The sequence below is a fragment of the Trichechus manatus genome, unplaced genomic scaffold (genome assembly GCF_000243295.1).
Source record: "Trichechus manatus latirostris isolate Lorelei unplaced genomic scaffold, TriManLat1.0 scaffold00057, whole genome shotgun sequence".
Lineage (NCBI taxonomy): Eukaryota > Metazoa > Chordata > Mammalia > Sirenia > Trichechidae > Trichechus > Trichechus manatus.
The window spans coordinates 5,577,612-5,596,898 of record NW_004443993.1 but is presented as its reverse complement, the minus strand read 5'-3'; the positions used below and the strand labels follow the sequence as shown (position 1 = coordinate 5,596,898).

Here is a 19,287-nt window from a genome sequence, read left to right as displayed (position 1 = left end):
GCTGCCCAGGTCTCCTCTGCCTCTGCCTCCCAGCCTCCCCTCAGCAAACCACTTCTCCCTGGACAAGGGGCACCCCCTCTCTAGAGAGGTCAGGTCAGAGAGAGCCCCAGCTTTGGAGTCGGGCTGGCCCGTCTCTCCCGAGGGGACAAGGCTGGAGAAGGGCCAGGAGCCAGAACTAGGCCCTGGCCAGCTGGGGTGTGGCCTTTAGTCCTGAGCCCTGGGAAGCCATTAGTGGCTCCTACCGCTTAAGGGCTTTAAGCATCAAGGGACATAATCCGATTTATGCATTGAGGAGCTCACGAGGGTTGCTGTGTGGAGCTGGGCTTGTGGGCAGGAGGCCCAGGCGGAGGAGGCTGTTGGGGAGATGGAGGTGGCCCTGGGCAAGGAGACATGGGTGAGACAGGAGAGAGCATCACGTCAGACAGGCAGGCCTGGGTGGCGTCCGGGAAGCTGGCCTGACACACCCTACCACGGGGCAGCCATATGCTTGGCCCAGCTCCCGGCTGTGAGGTAGATGCCTGTGTCTAAGGCATCCAGGTAGCCACGCCAAGGAGGCACCTGGATACACAGACGTGGAGCGCAGAGGAGAGGAGCCTGGGACTCCCTGGCCCAGAGTGGGTGACTGAGCCCAGAAACCCAGCAACTGGTGGGCATGAGGATCCAGTTAGAAGCTGGCCCCACACCAAGCACCGGAAATACCAGTACTAACAGCCAGGGTGAGGAGGGAGGTTAAGTGAGGGTGGAGTCGGGGAGGCCGCGGGGATAGGAGGGTGAAGTGGTCGTAAGCGTCGTGTGCCCAGGAGGTGGACAAGGCAACGTCCACTGTGGTGCTGGCTGGGAGACCTTGAGGGACCCGGCACCAGGCCGTTGAGGGGGCAGGAGAGGGACTGGAGCAGGTTCAAGAGAGGACAGGAAACCCGAGCACACGGGCCCCTGGAACCCCAGCCAGCACAAGATGACAAGGGTCAACTTCTTTTTAAAATTTTATTCACGGAAGTGTGAGTGTGAGGACAGACGGGGGGCTGAGCTGAGCACCAAGTCCCTGAACCTCCCAGCTCAGCGCCCCCCCAGCAGGACAGGACACAGACTTAGGGGGTGGGGACCCCAGCCCCACCCAGACAAGGTCAGAAACACAGGCAGGATCCAGGAATGCTAGCTGTCCCCCAGGAGGGCGGCGGCCAGCCGGACGGGGCTATTTGGGGATGCTGCCACCCTTTTTGGGAGTCGTGGGTTTCTTGCTCTGCCAGAGGTGTCCCTGGATAGTGAAGGCGTCGACGCTCATAGACATGGTCTTGGCAGGGATCTGGGTGAAGCGCTTGCGGTCCGAGTTGTATTTGTAGATACCCTCGACCATGGCGGGTGTGACGGTCCGCGGGCCATAGCCTGTCAGCCGCGTCAGCTCCTCCGTCTCCCCAGACAGCGTGTAGAGGGCCCGGAACTGGCAGCTGGAGTCCCGGAAGAGGATCAGGAAGTGGTTGGCCTTGCTCTTCTCAATTTCCTGGGGGAGAGTGTCAGAAACAGTCAGCTGGCTCGCGGGGGCTGCCGACCCGGCCCCCCGTGCCCCACCCCCAGGCCTGGGCGCACCTCGAGAATGCGGTTCTTCTGCGGCTCATTCACTTTGCCCGCCAGGCAGCAGTGTGACAGGGCGTTGTGGATGATGAACTTGTTGGACTTGGCACTGGGCTCCTTGTAGAGCCGTGGACCTAGGGGACAGGGGGTCAGCAAGCAGGACCAGGGGACAGGTAGGGCCCACTGCCCACCACCTGAAGCCCCCTACCTGTGTACTCTGGCACCGACGCCGGGGATGAGGCATTGCTGCCATTCTCCCAGTCGCGTTCCCGGCTACCAGGCAGGCGGCTCGGGGACATGAGGCCAGATGGGGATGGAGCTCTGCAGGGGGGAGGAGGGGGACAGGAATGGGGTCAGTGGGGTAGGGTGATGCCTCCCAGTATGTAGGAGGACCAGGAAAGGGGCAAGCCTAGAACACGGCAGAGAGGGAAGCGATGCACAGAGAACGGTACGTGTATATTGTATACGCTCCCAAGTATAGGCAAGCGCTCCCCCTGCACACTCTGCACCCTCAGGGACCCTCCATATTCACTTGGGTACAGAGAGACACTATCTTGAGTCTTCCTGGTCAGGGACACGCAACGCTGCCTGCACAGGTGTGCGTACACACACTCATGCCACATCATACACAGGCTCACGTACGTATATACACACACACACGGAGTCTGTGAAGCCACCTGGCACGTCACCTCCTGCCTGCCTGGGACAAACTCACCGAGACGTAGGCCTCTTCACGCCGAGGTTATTGGGGGCCTCGTTGGCCACGGTTGACAGTGAGAGGGTGGACTGGGAGTAGACCTTGCTGAGCCGAGAGCCTGGGAGCAGAGGGCACTGTCAGCCCCCACCTGAACCCCCTTACCTCCACAAGTGTCCAAGGGGGCCTGACTCAGCAGCCAGCCCTGCCCGAGACCCCTCACCCCACTGAGCCCCTACTAAAACCAGCTGCCAGCAAGTCGATTTTGACTCGTGGCGACACTGTGCGTGTCAGGAGAACCGCGCTCCATAGGGCTTTCTGTGGCTGACTTTTCGGAAGGAGACCGCCAGGCCTTTCTTTCGAGGCACCTCTGGGTGATCTTGAACCTCCAACCGTTTGGTTAGCAGCCGAATGAGTTAACCATTTATATCACACAGGGACTCCTAACACCCACTAGGGAGAGATTTTCCCAGTGCGCCATGGAGAAAGGCATTGGGTCAGTCCCTGTCCAAAACCCCTCACCCCTACACATGCCTGAGGGCCTCCTCACCCAAAATCCTTCGCCCTTCCACATCCCAATAGGCAAGGTGAAGCCCCACTGAGACATCTCCCCTGCAACCCTGCATGCTTCCCCCCACCCACACATACTCATGGGGGCCCCACCCCGCAAGTCCTGCAGGGTGGCACCCAAGATGCCCTGCCCCCAGGGTCCTCACCCAGCAGGCCGCGTGCAGGGCTTCGGGCCAGGGCCGAGTCGTCGCAGCAGCCAGAGCGAGGCCGGGGGGCCCTCCGCCGGCCCCGGCCTGGCCCCCCAGCCCCTGCTGCCCAGGGCCGCAGCACCTTATCAAGGTCGTCCATCAGCTTCAGCTGGGCCCGGCGCTCATACTCCAGCCTTGTGAACTCCCCCCGCCGGGTGCCCACCTCTTCCTCGGCTGGGGGCCGGGCTGCGGGGGCTGGGGAGGCCGCCTCCTCCTGGGCCAGCCTGCAGAAGGAGGGCATGGTCAGACAGCTCGAGGGGTCGCCAGGGGTCAGAGGAAGACCAGGGTCAGGGGTCACCAGGCCTCACCGGGCAGCCTCCTCCCTCCGCTGCTCCTTCTCCGCCTCCTGCCACTGCTTCCGCCGCTGAGCCTCCTCTGCCCGCCGCTGCTGCCGCTCCAGCAGGCTGGCTCGCTTCTGTGCCATCTCGTCCTCAGGCTTGTCTTCATCCTGGGGGCGACACCGAGTCAGTGCCACCCACCCTTGGCACATCTGCTAAGCTGGCCATTCTACCACCCTTTTGTTTTTGCAACTGTTCAAAAGGCATTCAGTCGGCACCTGGTTCATGCAGAGTCCCTGGGTGATGCAAAGGGTTGATGTGCTCCGCTGCTAACCAAAAGTGGGCAGTTCAAACCCACCCAATGGTGCCACGGAAGACAGGCCTGGTAATCTGCTTCTGTTAAGATTGTTGTTAACTGCCGTCCAGTTGATGCCGACTCATGGCAACCCCATGTGACAGAGCTTAACTGCCCCATAGGGTTTTTTAGGCTGCACTCTTTACAGGAGCAGATCACCAGGTCTTTCTTCCACGAACTGCTAGGTGGGTTCGAACTGCCAACCTTGTGGTTAACAGACGAGCGCTTAACTGTTGTGCCACCAGGGCTCTTCATTCTGTAAAGATTACAGCCAAGAAAACCCTGTGGAGCATGGTTCTACTCTGTAACACGCGGGATCACCAGGAGTCAGAATCAACCGAATGTCAACTAACAACACATGCATAGCAGAGTCCCCGAGTTGTGCAAACGGTTAACATGCTCAGCTACTAATCGAAAGGCTGGCGGTTTGAACCCACCCGGTGGTACTGCGGAAGATAGGCCTGGAGATCTGCCTCCATTAAGCTTACAGCCAAGAAAAGCCTATGGAGCAGTTCTACTCTGTCACACATGGAATCGCCATGAGTTGGAGGAGACTGGACAGCTACTGGTTTAGTTTACGCATAGCCCTCCACTGGGTACAGGGGCACAAAAGGGACCAAGTCAAACCTGGATGCTGCTCATGCAAAGCACTTAACCCAACAAGAAAGACGATGGAGTATCACACAGACAGCAGAAGGCAGCAAGAAGCACGTGGCGCTGCGGTCTACCCTGGGGAGAGGGACTGTCCTCATCTGGGGGCACCAAGGGAGGCTTCCTGGAGGAAATGACCCTGGAGAATGATGAGAAGGACTTGACTGGGTGGGGTTGAGGGGTGAGGGGAGTGTTGCTGGCAGAGGGAACAACACGTGCAAAGGCCCTGAGGCTGGAACAAGCCCAGCAGGGCCCAGAACAGCCTGGGTGCTGGTGTGGCTGGAGCTCAGAGCCGGAGGAGAGTGGCCCAGGATGGGGTGAGAGGTGAGTGCCGTGCGCCACACAGAGCCCAAGGCCCTGGGGAGAACTATCACTTTCATGCTAAGAACGGGGAGCTACAGAAGGGCTTTAAATAGGGGCATGACACGGTCCAATTGGCATTTTTAAAAATCCCTCTGGCTGCTCAGTGGAAGATGGGGTTGGGGGGCAGTAACAGCAGAGACCAGGGAGGAGATGGCTGCAGGCGACCAGGTGAGAGACGGCAGTGGCCCCAGGCTGGGGGTGCCAGGAGGATGGAGGAAAGTGGATGTGGGACAGGGTCAGCACAGGTGGGCAGGGGGGAGATGTCATTGAAGACCATACCCTCATTTGACCATCCCCTATCCTTCTGTCCATCACCCACCCCTATCAGTCTGACCAACCATCTGCCCATCTGTCTACCCACCCACCCTCTTTCTATCCACCCCATCTCTTTGTCCATCAGACCACCCATACCATGTCTGTCTGTCCACCCCATCTACCTGCCTATCCATTCATCCATCTACCCACCCATCCATCCAACCCATCTGTTTATCTGCCCACCAATCCAACTACTCACTTATCCATCAGTAAAACCCCTCTCCATCCATCTGTCCAGCCACCAATGAACATCCATATACCCTCTGTCCACCCATCTGTCCATCTATCTACCTATCCATGTCCCCACTCCCTAATCTATCCATCTACCCAGCCACCCATCTACCTATCCATCTACCCAGCTAACCATCTATCTATCTACCCAGCCACTCATCTACCTATCTATCTACCCAGCCACCCATCTATCCATCTACTTAGCCACTCACCCATCCATCCATCTACCCATCCACCTATCCATCCATCTGGCCACCCATACCTTGTTTGTTGGTCCACTTCCATCCACCCCAACCATTTGTGCACCCAACCACCCATCCATCTACCACCCATCTGCCTACCTTCTGTCGACCCCATCTATTTGTCCATCTGCCCACCCACCCATCAGTAAGGCACTATCCATTCATCTGTCCAGCCATCATGTCCATTCACACACCATGTACCTACCCTCTGTCCACCCACCCATCCATCCACCCACCTACTCACCCATCTGCCCAGCCACCCATTCATCTGTTCACCCACCCCTCAGTAAAGCCCTATCCATCTGTTATGGACTGAATTGTGTACCCCAAAAATATGTGTTTTGTTAGCGTGTGTCTTAAGTCAATCTCTCCTAAGATATAAAAGAGCAGATTAGGCATAAAGAAGTACAAAGAGAGATGGGGGAGGACAGATGCCATGCCACATGAAGATCACCAAGGAATCAAGGGACAAGGGCCTTCCCCTAGAGCCAACAGAGAGAGAAAGCCTTCCTCTAAAGGAAGAATTCCAACTTCTAGCTCCCTGTGAGAAAATAAATTTTTGTTTGTTAAAGCCACCTACTTGTAGTATTCATGTTATAGCAGTGCTAGATAACTAAGACACCACCCAACCATCTGTCCAGCCACCCAGGTCCATCCACCAACCCACATGTACCTATCTGTCCACCTACCTGTCCACTCTTCACCCACCTGCTCAGGTGACTCTCACCTTATAGAAGAATCCGAGCCCAGCCCTGGGTTCTCCCTCCGAAGATGCCTCTTCCTCTAGGGAATCCTCAGCACCAGGGGGGCTCCCGTCTCCCTCATCCTCGGCTGAGGGCTCTTCCAGGCTGCCCAACGGGATCTCGATGAGGCCAGGCCGGGCTGTGGGCTCCTCGGGAGGAGTTCCCTCCGCCAGGAGGATGGAGGAGCGCGTCTGCACGGGCACCTGGCTCGGTGAGAACTTGCGCAGGTGGGGAAGGCTGTCTACGTCGTTGGGGGGCGTGAGTACCCTTGTCAGGGGTGCCAGCCGCAGCTCTGCCGGCCGGGCATGTTTCGGGCTGCGAGGTGTCGGGCTGGGACCGGGCCCGGGGCTGCGACGGGGGGTTGGGGCACGGCGAGCAGGGCTGGGGGACGTGGCTTTGGGGCCTGTCGTGGGGCCAGGGATGACCCAGGCAGCAGGTGGCGAGGCGGGCCCGGGAGCCTCATGTGGGGCCAGGAGCCGCTGCTGCTGGTCCGTGAGCCTCTGCATGTCCCGCTGCAGTGAGCTCAGCGCGGCACTCAGCTTGCTGACCGCCCGGTTGTAGTCCCCAAGGCCTTCGGGGGGCAGCGGCCCCAGCTCTGGCGAGAAGGTCACTGCCTTGGGCCGCGGGGACGGCTCGCCCTGGCCCTCGCCTGCTGGCCGCTCCGCACCAGGGGCCGGGCCTGCCTCTGCCTGCCCACGAGCCTCCTCCTCTGTGGCGCCGGCCGCCTCCCGAGGCTGCACCTGCAGGAAGGCACTCTTGCCCAGGCGCTGGCGGTGCTTGGCGAAGATGGCCTCGATGCGCCGCTTCTGGGCCTCAATGGCCCGGCGCTTCTCCTCCAGCCGGGCGCCAAGCTCACTCATCTCCGAGCTCAGGGCCTCAGGGGCCGCCGGGGTGGCCACTGGGGACCCCGCTCCGGCCTCGGTCTCAGCCTTTATCAGCTGCTTCTTGCGTTCAGCAAAGCTGGTCATCTTCACTTCAGAGTTGGTGGCCGCTGGGGACGAAGCCGCTGCTTTAGGGGACCCCTCAGATGGGGCCAGGGGTTTCAAAACCTCCCCAGGCGGGCAGGGAGATGGTTTCAAGGGGCCCTCGGGGTGGGGCAAGTAGACGGATACTCTAGTGGTGGGCCCGTCAGGCAGTACTTTCGAGGGCCCCTCAGGTGGGCAGGGGGAGGCCAGCGGCAGTTTTGAGGGCCCCTCGGGGGAGTGGAGGTAGAAGCTGCCGTCGGCGGCCCCGTCGGGGAGCAGCCGGGGCTCAGCGCTGTGGATGATCTGCAAGGCCTCCTCGATGGTGGGCAGGTCTCCGGGCTCTGGGGGTGGCAGGGTGGGGGTCCGGGCCTGCGCAGGGCGGGGGGGCCCCAGGCTGTCCGAGCTGACTGAGCGGAGCAGGACGGGGTCTCCCATGACGACATCCACGTCGCTGTCCAGGCCAAAGGGGGTGCTGAACGACACAGCCTGGGAAAGGGGGCGGCTGGGCGGCCGGAGGGACGGGTCAGCCCCTGGGGCAAAACTCGGCCCCGCTCCAACCCCGCCCCACCCGGGCCCTCAGTGGTTCTCACCTGAGCTGGCGGTTCCAGGCCTTGCCCAGGGCCTCCATATGGGACATGGACGGTGAGGACTTCAGGGAACCTGGCGGGGACAGGGCGTGATCATTCAGCAGTCACTGTGAGGGCAGGCAGGGCCTGGGTCAGGGAGTGTCACTGGGTGAGTCACTAGTGGGTCATTATGTGCTCTAGTCAGACCCAAGGTTTCTAGAAACAGACAGCTGGGGCCCATTTAGGGTCACTATGGGGCCCTGTGGAGCTGCTGGAGGGGTGTCACTTTGTCACTCAGGTGCCGCTGGAGGGGTCACAAGGAGACAACAAGTGGTCAGCTGGGGCAGTCTCTGATTGGGTAGGGTCCCCAGTGACAGGAGCCCGCCTCCGCCTCCTCACCTGTGGATCCGCGGAGTGGGGACTGGGGGCCACCGGAGGACAGGAGTGGGTGGCGGAAATTGAAGACAGGAGAACTGCCAAGAGACGCCTGTCAGCCACGGGATGCCCACCCTTGCCCTTGCCTCTCCCAGGGGACACGCCCAGCCCTGTCCCAGCACCAAGCCAGGAGGAGGGGCCCACTGCAGCGGCGTATTTGCCCAGTTGGGGATCTGTACCTGCTACCACTGCGGTTCTGGGGTGGGGAGGCCTCTGTGCCTCGGGGGGAGGCAGCTGTGGACAGAGAAGGGGGTCAAGCTTGGCCACACGTCCCCCCTCCCCACCTGTCCCTCGGCCGGGCCTCACCGTGCCCATCGGGCAGGTCCTTGGGCTGCACAAAGTCAGGCTTCAGCACCTCGAAGCACATGAACATATCAGCCAGCAGTACCACCAGGTTGACCTGGTGACAGAGGCAGGGTCAGCCGCTGGGACCCACAGCCCAGGATTCCCACCTTGGCCCACCAGGCCCTGTGATGGCCTCACCTTGAGGGGCGGGGGGACATAGAGCAGGTCTTCCAGGGACAGCGGGCAGCCACGCGGAAGGCGGGAGGCGCAGAAATCCTGTACCAGTTGGAGGTTGTACAGGCTGTCCGCCACCGACATGGGGTCCTTGAGGCAGACCTCTGTGGGGAACAGGAGGCCTAGGTCCCCGATTTTGTGGGAAGGAGGGAATCCAGGGCCCCGCACAAAGACACCAATGGCCACCATACATGAAGGACCTTGGTGAGGTGGGTACCGCTGCACTGTTCCTCGAGACTCTGCCCCAGGACCTTTGCACCTGCTGTTCCCACCACCTAGAATGCTAGTCCCCCAGGAGCTGCCCAGAGCTGGCTTCTGTAGGTCTGAACTCAAGCCACTGCCTCAGGAGCACTTTTCCCGACTATCCATGGCCCTCGGGGCACTTAACGGCTACAATGTACTGATTGATGAACTTACTATCTTTCTCCCCAGTTGGGAGGGAAGCTACCCAAGGGCAAGGAGTTTGTACTGTTCTCACGGGGCTGGCACCCAGTACTCACTCAATCAATATTAGCTGTGGGAATGAATTCTATGAAGCTCAGAGATGTTTATACTCTTGTATGAGATCACATAGCTAACTAGAGAAAGAGAGAGTTCTCAGCCCAGATACACTGATTCTGGAAGCTCCACTGATAACCACACCATCGTTCTGCCCCCAAGCTGGGCATGGATGTGCGGATCTGGGAGACAGAGCATGGATGTGCGGATCCAGGGACAGAGGCCTAGATGCTGGGTCACAGGACACCGGCTCCCTGGGACAGGGTCAGGGTCTGGCCCAAGCTCATCCACTCACCCTCAAGTCGCAACAGCTGGGGACAGTAGCAGTGAATGGTGGCGGCCAGCGCGGCCCCACTCGCCAGGTCTTGAAGGCTGGTCACCGTTGGGAAGCAGGGGGCGCGTCGGGCCACAGCGCGGTCCTTGCGGTACCGGATCTGCGTGTGGATGGGAGCCGGGTCAGGTCAGAGGTCAGCCTGGCCCCTAGGTCGGAGATCATGCAGGCTGGGTGGGGAGGCCTGGGGTTCTCGCCATGAGGGGCGTGAAGCTGGGGTTCCCAGAGCCACAGTGGGGGGAGGGCAGCCTGGAGCGGGGGAGGGGCAGCAGCGAGAGGCAGAGGAGCAGCCGGGCCAGCAGCAGGGGCTGGGAGCAGGGACTCCTGGGACCCCAGGGTGGGGGATACATTACCATGGGGGGTTTGCTCCCCGACTCCTTCAAACAGAAGGCAATTGCGTGCTGGGGGGGGGAAGGAGCAGCCGTCAGGCGGGCAGGAGGGGGGCTGACTTGCTGGGACCCTGAGCCCACTTCCGGGGGGATGGCCCTGTTGCCTGTCCTGAGCCCTGGCCGTCCAGCTCCCTAACTGTGCTCTGGCCGGCTGTAGGGATCCCAGCTCCCCCCAGCTCCGAGGGACCCCACAGAGCAGCCCCCCGTGCAGGCAGCCCCCCCACAAAAGACCCAGGCCCCCAGCTCAGGGGGAGGATGCGTGGGATGCAGGTAGGCAGGAGAAGAACCCCAACCCAGGCCCCAGGACAGGGGGAGGAAGCCCAGGCGTGAGCAGAGGCAGGGACCCTCCCCCCACTGACAGGGTCAGACCCCCTGGTTGGGCTTCAGGGATGGGCATCCCCTTCCCAAAAGCCGAGGTTTCCTTAGGGAAGCTGGGCTCTCAGCGAGGGTCTTCTACCCTCCTCTGGATTTTAAGGTCTTTCTCTTGGCTGAGGGGATCCTTTCCATTTGCCCTGCCCATTGGGGTCACTATTCCTGTGGTCTGATGGGCTGGGGGTATCCCCATCTTGGTTAAGGGGGAGAGGCAAAGAGGGACAAGCTGTGAGAGTCTGCTCTCTTCGTTAATAAGGGGTTTCACCCTCTTGATTAAAGGGGGAGCAACATCCACCCTGTCGGTTAGTGGGGTGGGGTGATGCTACCCTTTTCTTGGTTAACAGAGGAGTTCTTTCTGTTCCCAGGGGTTGGGGTCCTCCCTCCTTTGCTCATAGCTGGGGGAGGCAGGAGAGGGCTCTATCAGGCAGGCAGACACAGGCAGACACACGGACAGAGGAACAAGTGGGGCAGACAGATGGGGTGGACAGACAGCCCCACTTACAGGAACCAGCTTCCAGTACCAGCGTGTGGGGCACTGAGGCCACAGAGAGGCAGAGAGGAGAACAGCAGGGGTGGGCGGAAGGGCAAGGCAGAGAGAAAGAGAGAGAGAGAGAGTCACCAGCAGCCCACCCACCACAGGAAGGGCAGGAGGCACAGCCCGCCGTGCCCACCCAGCCCTCCAATCATCTGTCCGTCCGTCCATCCGTCCCTGCCCCAGCCTCACCGAGGGCTGCGCTGAGGCCACCCCGTCCGCGGGGGCAGGCGACGCTCGCTGGGCTGCTTCCTGCTCCGTCTTTTCCTGCAGCCGCCGGACGGTCTGAGAGGCAGGGAGAGGTCAGTGCTAAGCCGCTGGGCGACCCTGCCCCCAGCCCATCCCAGACAGGCTCCACCTACCGAGTCCACCCAAAAGAGGAGCTTGTGCTCCAAGCTGCCTAGGGCCAAGGGGCCGGGCAGCGTCTTTGTCCACTCCAAGGCGAAGACAACCATGAGGGCGTCAATGACAGCTAGGTGGGCGCTCTGCGGGGACAAGGGCTTGAGGATGAGAGCAGAGTAGGCCAAAGGGGAAGGACAGGATGGATCTGGGGGTGGGAGGGGCTAGAGGCGGAAGCCTCAGGGGCGGGGCCAGCAGGTGGTGCCCTGAGGGAAGGAACGAGGATAGGGGAGGATAGGGGGCCCGGAAGAGCCAAGCTTGGTGGGTGGGGTTCGAGGCCAAATGCTATGCTTTAGGATCAGATGGGTCACATAGGTGAGTCCTTTTAGGGGTAGTGTATTTTGGGGAGGGGAAGGCTTGGTGGAAGGAGACTTGGAGGAGAAACGAGGCTTTGGTGAAGTCAAGCCCCTGGGCTAGGGTCTTTGATGGGGGGAACCAGGCCTGGTGGGGGCGCCTTGAGGGGAGGAGCAAGGCCTGGTGGGCGGGGCCGGCGGGGCGGGGCCTACCATGAGGATGGGCTGGTGCCGCAGGTCGGCCTCGCGCACCGGGCGCTCGGGCAGCGTGGGCACCATGCCCTTCTGCGCCAGCAGTGCCAGCAGCGCCGAGGGGCTGGGGGGTGCCTCCAGCTGTGGCAGCCCCTGGCGCCAGGCCCGGCAGTAGAGCTCGGCCGAGAGCAGTAGCCGCGTCACCGGGGGCTTCACGTGCTCCTGCGCATACTGGTCCGTGTAGAAGGGTTCCCACAGCTCCGGGGGCACGTGCTCTGTGGGGATGGGGAGGGGCTTGGCCTGTCAGGGACACTGCAGACTCCCCCAGCCCCACCCCCGACACCCTCCCTACACACGGTCCCACGGGCCCCGACTACAGGCCTGGCTTGGGTGGGTGCCCCAGGTTGGGACCGTAGGGACACCTGGGCTGAAACTACAGGTGGCGAGGGGTTTGCCAGAGGAAGAGCTGATGGTGTTCCAGGCAGAGAGGCCTGCAAGTGCAAACACCAGGCAGTGGGAGGGAGCACAAAGTGGCTGGCCCCAAGGGAAAGCACCATGGCCAACTGGGGGGTCTTGTAAAGTGGGGTCTTACAGGGGTGGGGGGGACCTATCAGATCCACCCCTTAGGAAAGCCTCTCCAATGCTTGGTCAGGAAGGAAACTAAGAGGCAATAAAAACACTTAGTCACTTCAAGTGGCCTTATTTGAGCCTTACAACGACACTAGGAAGCAGCCCTGGGCAACTGTTAAGTGTTTACAGATGAGGAAACTGAGGCACAGAGAAGGAAAGTAACCTAAGGTCACACAGGTAGCTAGTCAACTCAACGGTGGGGCTGGGACTCAAACCCAGGCCTTAAACAGATTATCCACCTCTCTGGCTTGGGGCTGGGGGTGTGGCATCCTGGGAAGAGTGAGGGGCTCGCTGGCAGGGCCCTAGCACACAGTATGGGGTAGTGTGGATGGATTTACAGATGCTTCGAGGGGGTTGGGTGGGCTGAACCTGGGGACTGATGGGAGGAGGTGGGGGGGGGAGAGGGAGGCGCCCGGCCCATTGGGTCCGAGGGGGCTATGGAACAGCCGGGCGATGGCTGAGATAGGGATACAGGAGGGGTAGCAGGTGAGGGGGTAGAAGTTAGGGATGTCCAGGAGGCAGAGGACATGAGGGGCGAGGGCATATCAGAGAGGTAGCCCCAGAAACACTGGATTAGAAGGGCAGGAGGAAGGGGGGAAGCCTCACATGGGAGAACAGGTGGGTAGCAGAGTGCCAAGGACCCAGGGTGGAGAGAAGCAAGATTAAAGAAGCTGCCACGACAATGGGGAGACAATGGGGAGGAGGTAACTGAGGCCAACAGTTGCCCTGGGGGCTGGGAGAAAGGACTTGTCCTTATGGGGAGAACTGCCTTCAGGGCGAGAGCTCCAGGGAGGCTCCTGGCCGTACTCTTGTTCCAGTCGGAGCAGCTGTTTTATATATTGAGGCTCTATATGTACTGAGGCTGTATGTAATCAACTCAATGGCAGCAGGTTTGGTTTATTATCTGTATGTTTGCAAGGAGTCTCTGGGTGGCCCAAATGGTTAAACACTCGGCTGCTAACCAAAAGGCTGGCGGTTCAAATCCACCCAGAGGTGCCTTGGAAGGAAGGCCTGGCAATCTACTTCCAAAAAGTCACAGCCTTGAAAACCGTATGGAGCACAGTTCTACTCTGACACACATGGGGTCTCCATGAGTTGCAATCGACTCAATGGCAACTGGTGGTGGTGGTGTTGATGTTAGGTGCCATCCAGTCGGTTCCAATTCATAGCAACCGTATGTACAACAGAACAAAACACTGTCTGGTCCTGCGCCATCCCCACAATCATCGTTATACTTGAGCCCATTGTTGCAGCCACTGTGGCAATCCAATTCAATGAGGATCTTCCTCTTTTTTGCTGACCCTCTGCTTTACCAAGCATCATGTCCTTCTCCAGAGACTGATCCCTCCTGATAACATGTCCAAAGTATGTGAGACAAATTCTCACCATCCTCACTTCTAAGGAGCATTCTGGCTGTACTTCTTACAAGGCAGATTTGTTCGTTCTTCCAGTCCTCCACTGTATATTCAATATTCCTCGCCAACACCATAATTCACAGGCATCGATTCTTCTTCTGTCTTCCTTATTCATTGTCCAGCTTTCACATGCATATGAGGCGACTGAAAACACGATGGCTTGGGTCAGGCACACCTTAGTCCTCAAGGTGATATCTTTGCTTTTCAGAGGTCTTTTGCAGCTGATTTGCCCAATGTAATACATCATTTGATTTCTTGACAGCTGCTTCCATGGGTATTGATTGTGGCTCCAAGTAAAATGAAATCCTTGACAACTTCAATCTTTTCTCTGTTGCTTACTGGTCCAGTTGTGAGGATTTTTGTTTTCTTTATGTTGAGGTGTAATCCATACTGAAGGCTGTGGTCTTTGATCTTCATCAATAAGTGCTTCAAGTCCTCTTCACTTTCAGCAAGCAAGGGTGTGTCATCTGCTTATCATAGGTTGTTAGTGAGTCTTCCTCCAATCCTGATGCTGCATTCTTCTTCATACAGTCCAGCTTCTCAGATTATTTGCTCAGCATACAGACTGAATAAGTATGGTGAAAGGATACAACCCTGACACACACCTTTCCTGACTTTAAACCACGCAGTATCCCCTTGTTCTGTCTGAACGTCTGCCTCTTGGTCTGTGTACAGGTTCCTCATGAGCACAAAAAGGTGATGATGGTGATATATTTGAAAGGGGGTTCTACTACTTAAAAAAACTCTTTGAACATGTCTCCCCAGCCCTTCCCCACGTCATCCTCTTCACAGCCATCCCCCGCAGAGACCCCCACCCTTGCCCTTGAGGACCCAGGGATCCTAGCCTCCAGCCCCTCTCAACACAGGCTCCTTCCCCACGCTCTAAAATCACTTCTGACCTCCCCATGCCGTATAGATCTGTGCCCTCTCCCGCCTCTCTCAGCTCAGCTGCTTGAAAGAAAAGGGTTCTCCAGGCTTCGCTTCCTCCTGTCCAACCTCCCCAAGGCCAGCAGTGACCGGGCCAAGCACATCTATGGGCCTGTATCTCACTCGAGATTTCTGCCTAAAACCTCCTTCTTCTGGAACCTTCCTCCCCCAGCATCTCCTGGCTTTCTCTCACTCCAAGCACCCAAGCCCAGCCTCCTCACAGCCATCACTACTTGCCCCTTTGATGTGTGGCTCCTGACAGCTATCTGAGCACCCTGAGAACTAGACATGCGCCCCAAGAGGGCTTCTGTGACTGTTATGGGCTGAACTGTATCCCCCAAAGAGATACATCTAAGTCCTATAGCCCCTGTATCCATGAACGTGATCTTGCTTGGGAACAAGGTCTTTGAAGATGTTATCAGTTGAGTTAAAATGACGTCATAATGGAGTAGGGTGGGTCCTAACCCAAAATGAAACAAACCAAACCAGTTGCCATCCAGTAGGTTCCAACTCATGGTGACCCCATGTGTGTCGGAATAGAATTACACTCCATAGGGTTTTTAATGGCTATAATCTTATGGAAGCACATCACAAGACCTTTCCTTCAAGGTGCCCCTGGGCGAGTTCAAACCACCAACCTTTCAGTTAGTAGCTGAGTGCTTTATCAGTTGCACCACCCAGGGACTCCCATCCAATATGAGTGGCGTCCTCATAAAAGAAAAGAGACACAGCGACAGGCACAGGGGAGGAAGATGGCGGCAGAGATTGGAGTGACGCTGCCACAAGCCAGGGAACACCTGGGCCCACCAGAAGCTGGAAGAGACAAGGAAGGACCCACCCTAGAGACTTCAGAGACAGCAAGTCCCTGCTGACACCCTGAATTTAGATTTCTGGCCTCAGAACTGTGACAATACGCTTCTGTTGTGTGAAGGTACCCACCATGTGGTATTTTGTTACAGCAAACCAAAAAAACCAAACCTGTTGCCGTCGAGTCAATTCCGACTCACAGGGTAGAACTGCCCCATAGGGTTTCCAAGGAGCAGCTGGTGGATTCCAACTGCCACCCTCTTGGTTAGCAGCCAAACTCTTAACCACTGCACCTCCTCCAGGGCTCCTTTGTTATAGGAGCTCTAGGAAACCAATGGAGTCCCTGGGTGGTGCAAGCGGCTAACACACACAACTACTCGCCAGAAGGTTGGCGGTTCAAACCCACCCAGAGGCACTTCGGAAGACAGGCCTGGCAATCTGCTTCCCAAAGGTCACAACCTTGAAAACCGTATGGAGCAGTTCTACTCTGCACACATGGGGTCACCATGAGTCAGAACGGACTTAATGGCAACAAACAGCAACAACAATCTTATGGAAAGGTCCCCGGGATGCACCGTTTGCTCTCGGCTGCTAACCTAAAAGTGGTTCGAACCAACCCAGCAGCGCCACGGAAGACAGGCCTGGCGACCTGCTTCTGCAAAGATTACAACCAAGAAAGCCCTATGGAGCTCAGTTGTACTCTATAACACATGGGATCACCATGAGTCGGAATTGACTCAATGGCAACGGGTTTGGTTTTGGTTTTTTAATTTCACAGAGGTAGATTACCAGGCCTTTCTTCAGACGAAGCCAAATGTCCTCTAAGGGGCAAAACTGGTCGCAGTTGAGAACACCGCTTTACGCCACTGACCATTTCCCAGACATTCACTGTCCAACAACACTGCCCACTAGAAACAGAATGCAAGCCCCATCCGCAGTTTCAGCTTTTCTAATAGCCACATTAAAACAGTAAAAAGAAGCAAGTAAAACGAATTTAGTAATACATTTTTTAAATCCACTATACTCAAAATAAGGAGCCCTGGTGGCGCAGTGATTACACGCTCAGTTGCTAACTGAAAGATCTGCAGTTCGAACCCACCAGCTGCTCCACAGGAGAAAGATGTGGCAGTCTGCTTCTGTAAAGGTTACAGCCTTGGAAACCCTATGGGACAGTTCTACTCTGTCCTATAGGGTCACCATGAGTTGGAATCGTCTTGACAGCAATGGGTTTTTATACCCAAAATATAATCATTTCAACACGGAATCAACATTCAACATAAAAACATTGTTAATGAGATAATTTAATTACATTCTTTTTTTTTTTTTTTGGACTAAGCCTTCGAGATCTGGTGTGTATTTTACACGCTTACAGGGCCTCTCGAGTGGGGCCAGCCACACTGAAGTGCTCAGGAGCCCCATACTGGATGGCACAGTTCTGCAGCATAGCTAACACTGACTTGTGCCATGACCTTGCATGCCTTCACTCCTTTGATCCTTATCCTTATCCCCATTTTACAGATGAGAAAACAAAGGCCCAGAGAGCTAGATGACATGCCTAAGATCACACAGCTAGTAGATAGCAGAGCTTCCCTCACAGGTCACACTGATGTCTTCAAGGTGTTAGGGACAGCAGGCAGTGTTTCTCAAACTTGTTCAAGGAGGAAACCCTTTCTTATCTCTGAGCCCACCTGCATGCATTGCTGCACAGCCTCTTCATACCTGTGCCTGGGGCCACCAGAGCTCTCCCTTCCCCAGAGCCACCATTCCACCGGGCAAGTGCTTATCAGATCCCCACCCCAGCCTCCCAAAGTCCAGCCCTCTAGCGCCTCCCAGCCTGAGATATGAGGGGCTGGGGCAGTCTTGGGTCCCCCTCACAGCCCCTTTTCTTTCTCAAGCAGATGCTTGGGGGTGGGAGGGCCCCGCATGGGAGGCAGCAGGGAGAGAGACTTCAAGAAAGAGGAAGAAACAGGGACCCGCATGTTCTCTGAGCACTCCCTGTTGGTCCAAACCCCAGGCCTCTGTACATGCAATCTCCTCCCCCCAGCACACTCCTATGCATCCTTCAAGGCCGAAACCCTTCCTCTGAGGAGCCTCTGGGGAGCTTTCTCCTTTCTCCCTGGAAGATTTCAGGGATTTCCTCCCCTTGGCCCTCTGGGCGCTTATCACTGTAAGCAGCTTATCACTGGAAGCAGAGATGATCGGGTTCCATCCCCCATCCTCTCTCCTATGTCCTAAGCGCCTAGTACCAGCCTGACACCAGAGTCCCCGAGTTCATGAACCTAGCAAAGCTCCGTCCTCACTTCCCTCCCAGGACCCGGTGTCCCACTTCCTCAGCCCCCCTGTTTAGGGGGGGCAGGAGGGGGACAGTTTGGACTTGACCCTCAGGGTGGTGGCAGCTACTGGGGGTGTCACACAGGGGAGGGTGCCGCTGGGTCAGTGAGAACAGAACCAGGCAGGTCAAGACATCTGGGATCTTACCAACACCCCTCAGGGGACCTCACTTTCCTCTTTGCAAAATGGGGTCGTAATTGCAGGTCCGTCCCCTGGCCAGGGGAAGATGAACAATATTAATACTATTAATAAAGATGTTACCAACATAGCGGCAGCAATCGAGAGCATCTGTTCAGTGTGTTCTTGGTCCCAGGTGTGGGGCTAAGGATTTTCTACTCAGGGTCCCTTTCACCCCTCCCAGCAACCTTGTGAAGGTACTGGTGTCACTGTCACCTGAGGCCTGCCTGGCACACATGGATGTCCCCACACATTTACAAACTAAATACGTGAACAAGGGATTCCCAGAGTGGGAACTGGAAGCTGGAAGAACTGGGACTACTCATCCACACTCTGGGGGCGGCTGGGACTCAAAGTCAACACACACATCGACTCCAAAGTCCAGCCCTCTAGCACCTCAAAACCTGGGATGTGAGGGGCTGGGGCAGTCCTGGGTCCCTCTCAGAATACCCCTTCTTTCTCAAGCAGATCTTTGGGGGTGGGCAGGCCCCAGCGTGGGCCTAGGTGGGAGGCGGCAGGGAGAGAGACTGGGAGAAAGTGCAGGAAACAGGCCGGGGAGGAAGCAGGAGCTGGACAGCTGTCACCGAGACCCACACCCAGAACAGGTTGATCTGGGAGGGCCACGGGGAAGGCGGAGGGGCTGTGCCCAGTTGCTGCCAGGCCCAGAGGAAGGGCAGGGCGCCCCCCACACACACCAGGGCTCCCGGGAAAGCCTAGACCTTAATTAATTAACCCCTGCCTTCCCCATGGCTGGTCAGGGCTCCCAGCTCTGGCCTGGGGCGGCCCAGGGCTTCTAATCCCTCATCCTCCCCATTAGGGTGGGCGAGATCAGACCTGTGGGCCTGCAGGAGGGCGTCGAGGATCCGCCCGGGGCAGAAGGCCCTGTATCTCCCTGCCTAGGGGAAAGGAGCGGCGGTCTGTCCCAGGTTATCTTGGTCCAGCCCTTTCCCTTCTCCTGGGCTCCCCGGCCTCCTCCCTAAAATGGGGCGATCACTCACACCTGCCAGGGGCCGGCCGGAGCCATGGAGGCGACGCGGCCCCGAGAGCTGCCGGGCGGCGCCCGCAGCGCAGGCCGAACCACGAGGGTGTGTGTCCGGGCCGGGGACCGTGCGGGAGGGTCTAGGGCCTCTCGGCGAGGGCAGGGTCCCGGCGGGCGCGTGACTGAGTGTGTAAAGCGGCGGGTGGAGAGGAGGCAGCAAAGGAGAGGCCCCGGGGGAGGTGGGAGGCCGCAGGGCGGCCGGAGACCCAGGCGGCCAGCAGCCCCCGCCGCTCACCTGGGGTCCGGACGCCGGGGTCCGGACGCCGCGCCG

The 19,287-nt window shown here is 58.2% G+C and overlaps 1 protein-coding gene across 1 annotated transcript in view; it reads right to left on the bottom strand.

The window, feature by feature from the left end:
• Nucleotides 1–1,192: 1,192 nt before the first annotated feature.
• Nucleotides 1,193–19,287, bottom strand: part of CAMSAP3 (calmodulin regulated spectrin associated protein family member 3) — a 19,604-nt gene continuing 1,509 nt past the window's right edge. Inside the window, exons 2-22 of the mRNA XM_004378591.1 lie at nt 18,978–19,138; nt 18,812–18,873; nt 12,560–12,696; nt 11,712–11,965; nt 11,169–11,291; nt 10,999–11,091; nt 10,777–10,809; nt 9,867–9,914; nt 9,478–9,616; nt 8,649–8,788; nt 8,472–8,565; nt 8,345–8,399; nt 8,130–8,203; nt 7,755–7,824; nt 6,184–7,666; nt 3,330–3,469; nt 2,980–3,245; nt 2,285–2,384; nt 1,778–1,890; nt 1,585–1,703; nt 1,193–1,498 (exon numbers count right to left, since the gene is read on the bottom strand). Coding sequence (XP_004378648.1) covers nt 1,193–1,498; nt 1,585–1,703; nt 1,778–1,890; nt 2,285–2,384; nt 2,980–3,245; nt 3,330–3,469; nt 6,184–7,666; nt 7,755–7,824; nt 8,130–8,203; nt 8,345–8,399; nt 8,472–8,565; nt 8,649–8,788; nt 9,478–9,616; nt 9,867–9,914; nt 10,777–10,809; nt 10,999–11,091; nt 11,169–11,291; nt 11,712–11,965; nt 12,560–12,696; nt 18,812–18,873; nt 18,978–19,138 — 4,010 coding nt within the window. The remainder of the gene's footprint in view (nt 1,499–1,584; nt 1,704–1,777; nt 1,891–2,284; nt 2,385–2,979; nt 3,246–3,329; nt 3,470–6,183; nt 7,667–7,754; nt 7,825–8,129; nt 8,204–8,344; nt 8,400–8,471; nt 8,566–8,648; nt 8,789–9,477; nt 9,617–9,866; nt 9,915–10,776; nt 10,810–10,998; nt 11,092–11,168; nt 11,292–11,711; nt 11,966–12,559; nt 12,697–18,811; nt 18,874–18,977; nt 19,139–19,287) is intronic.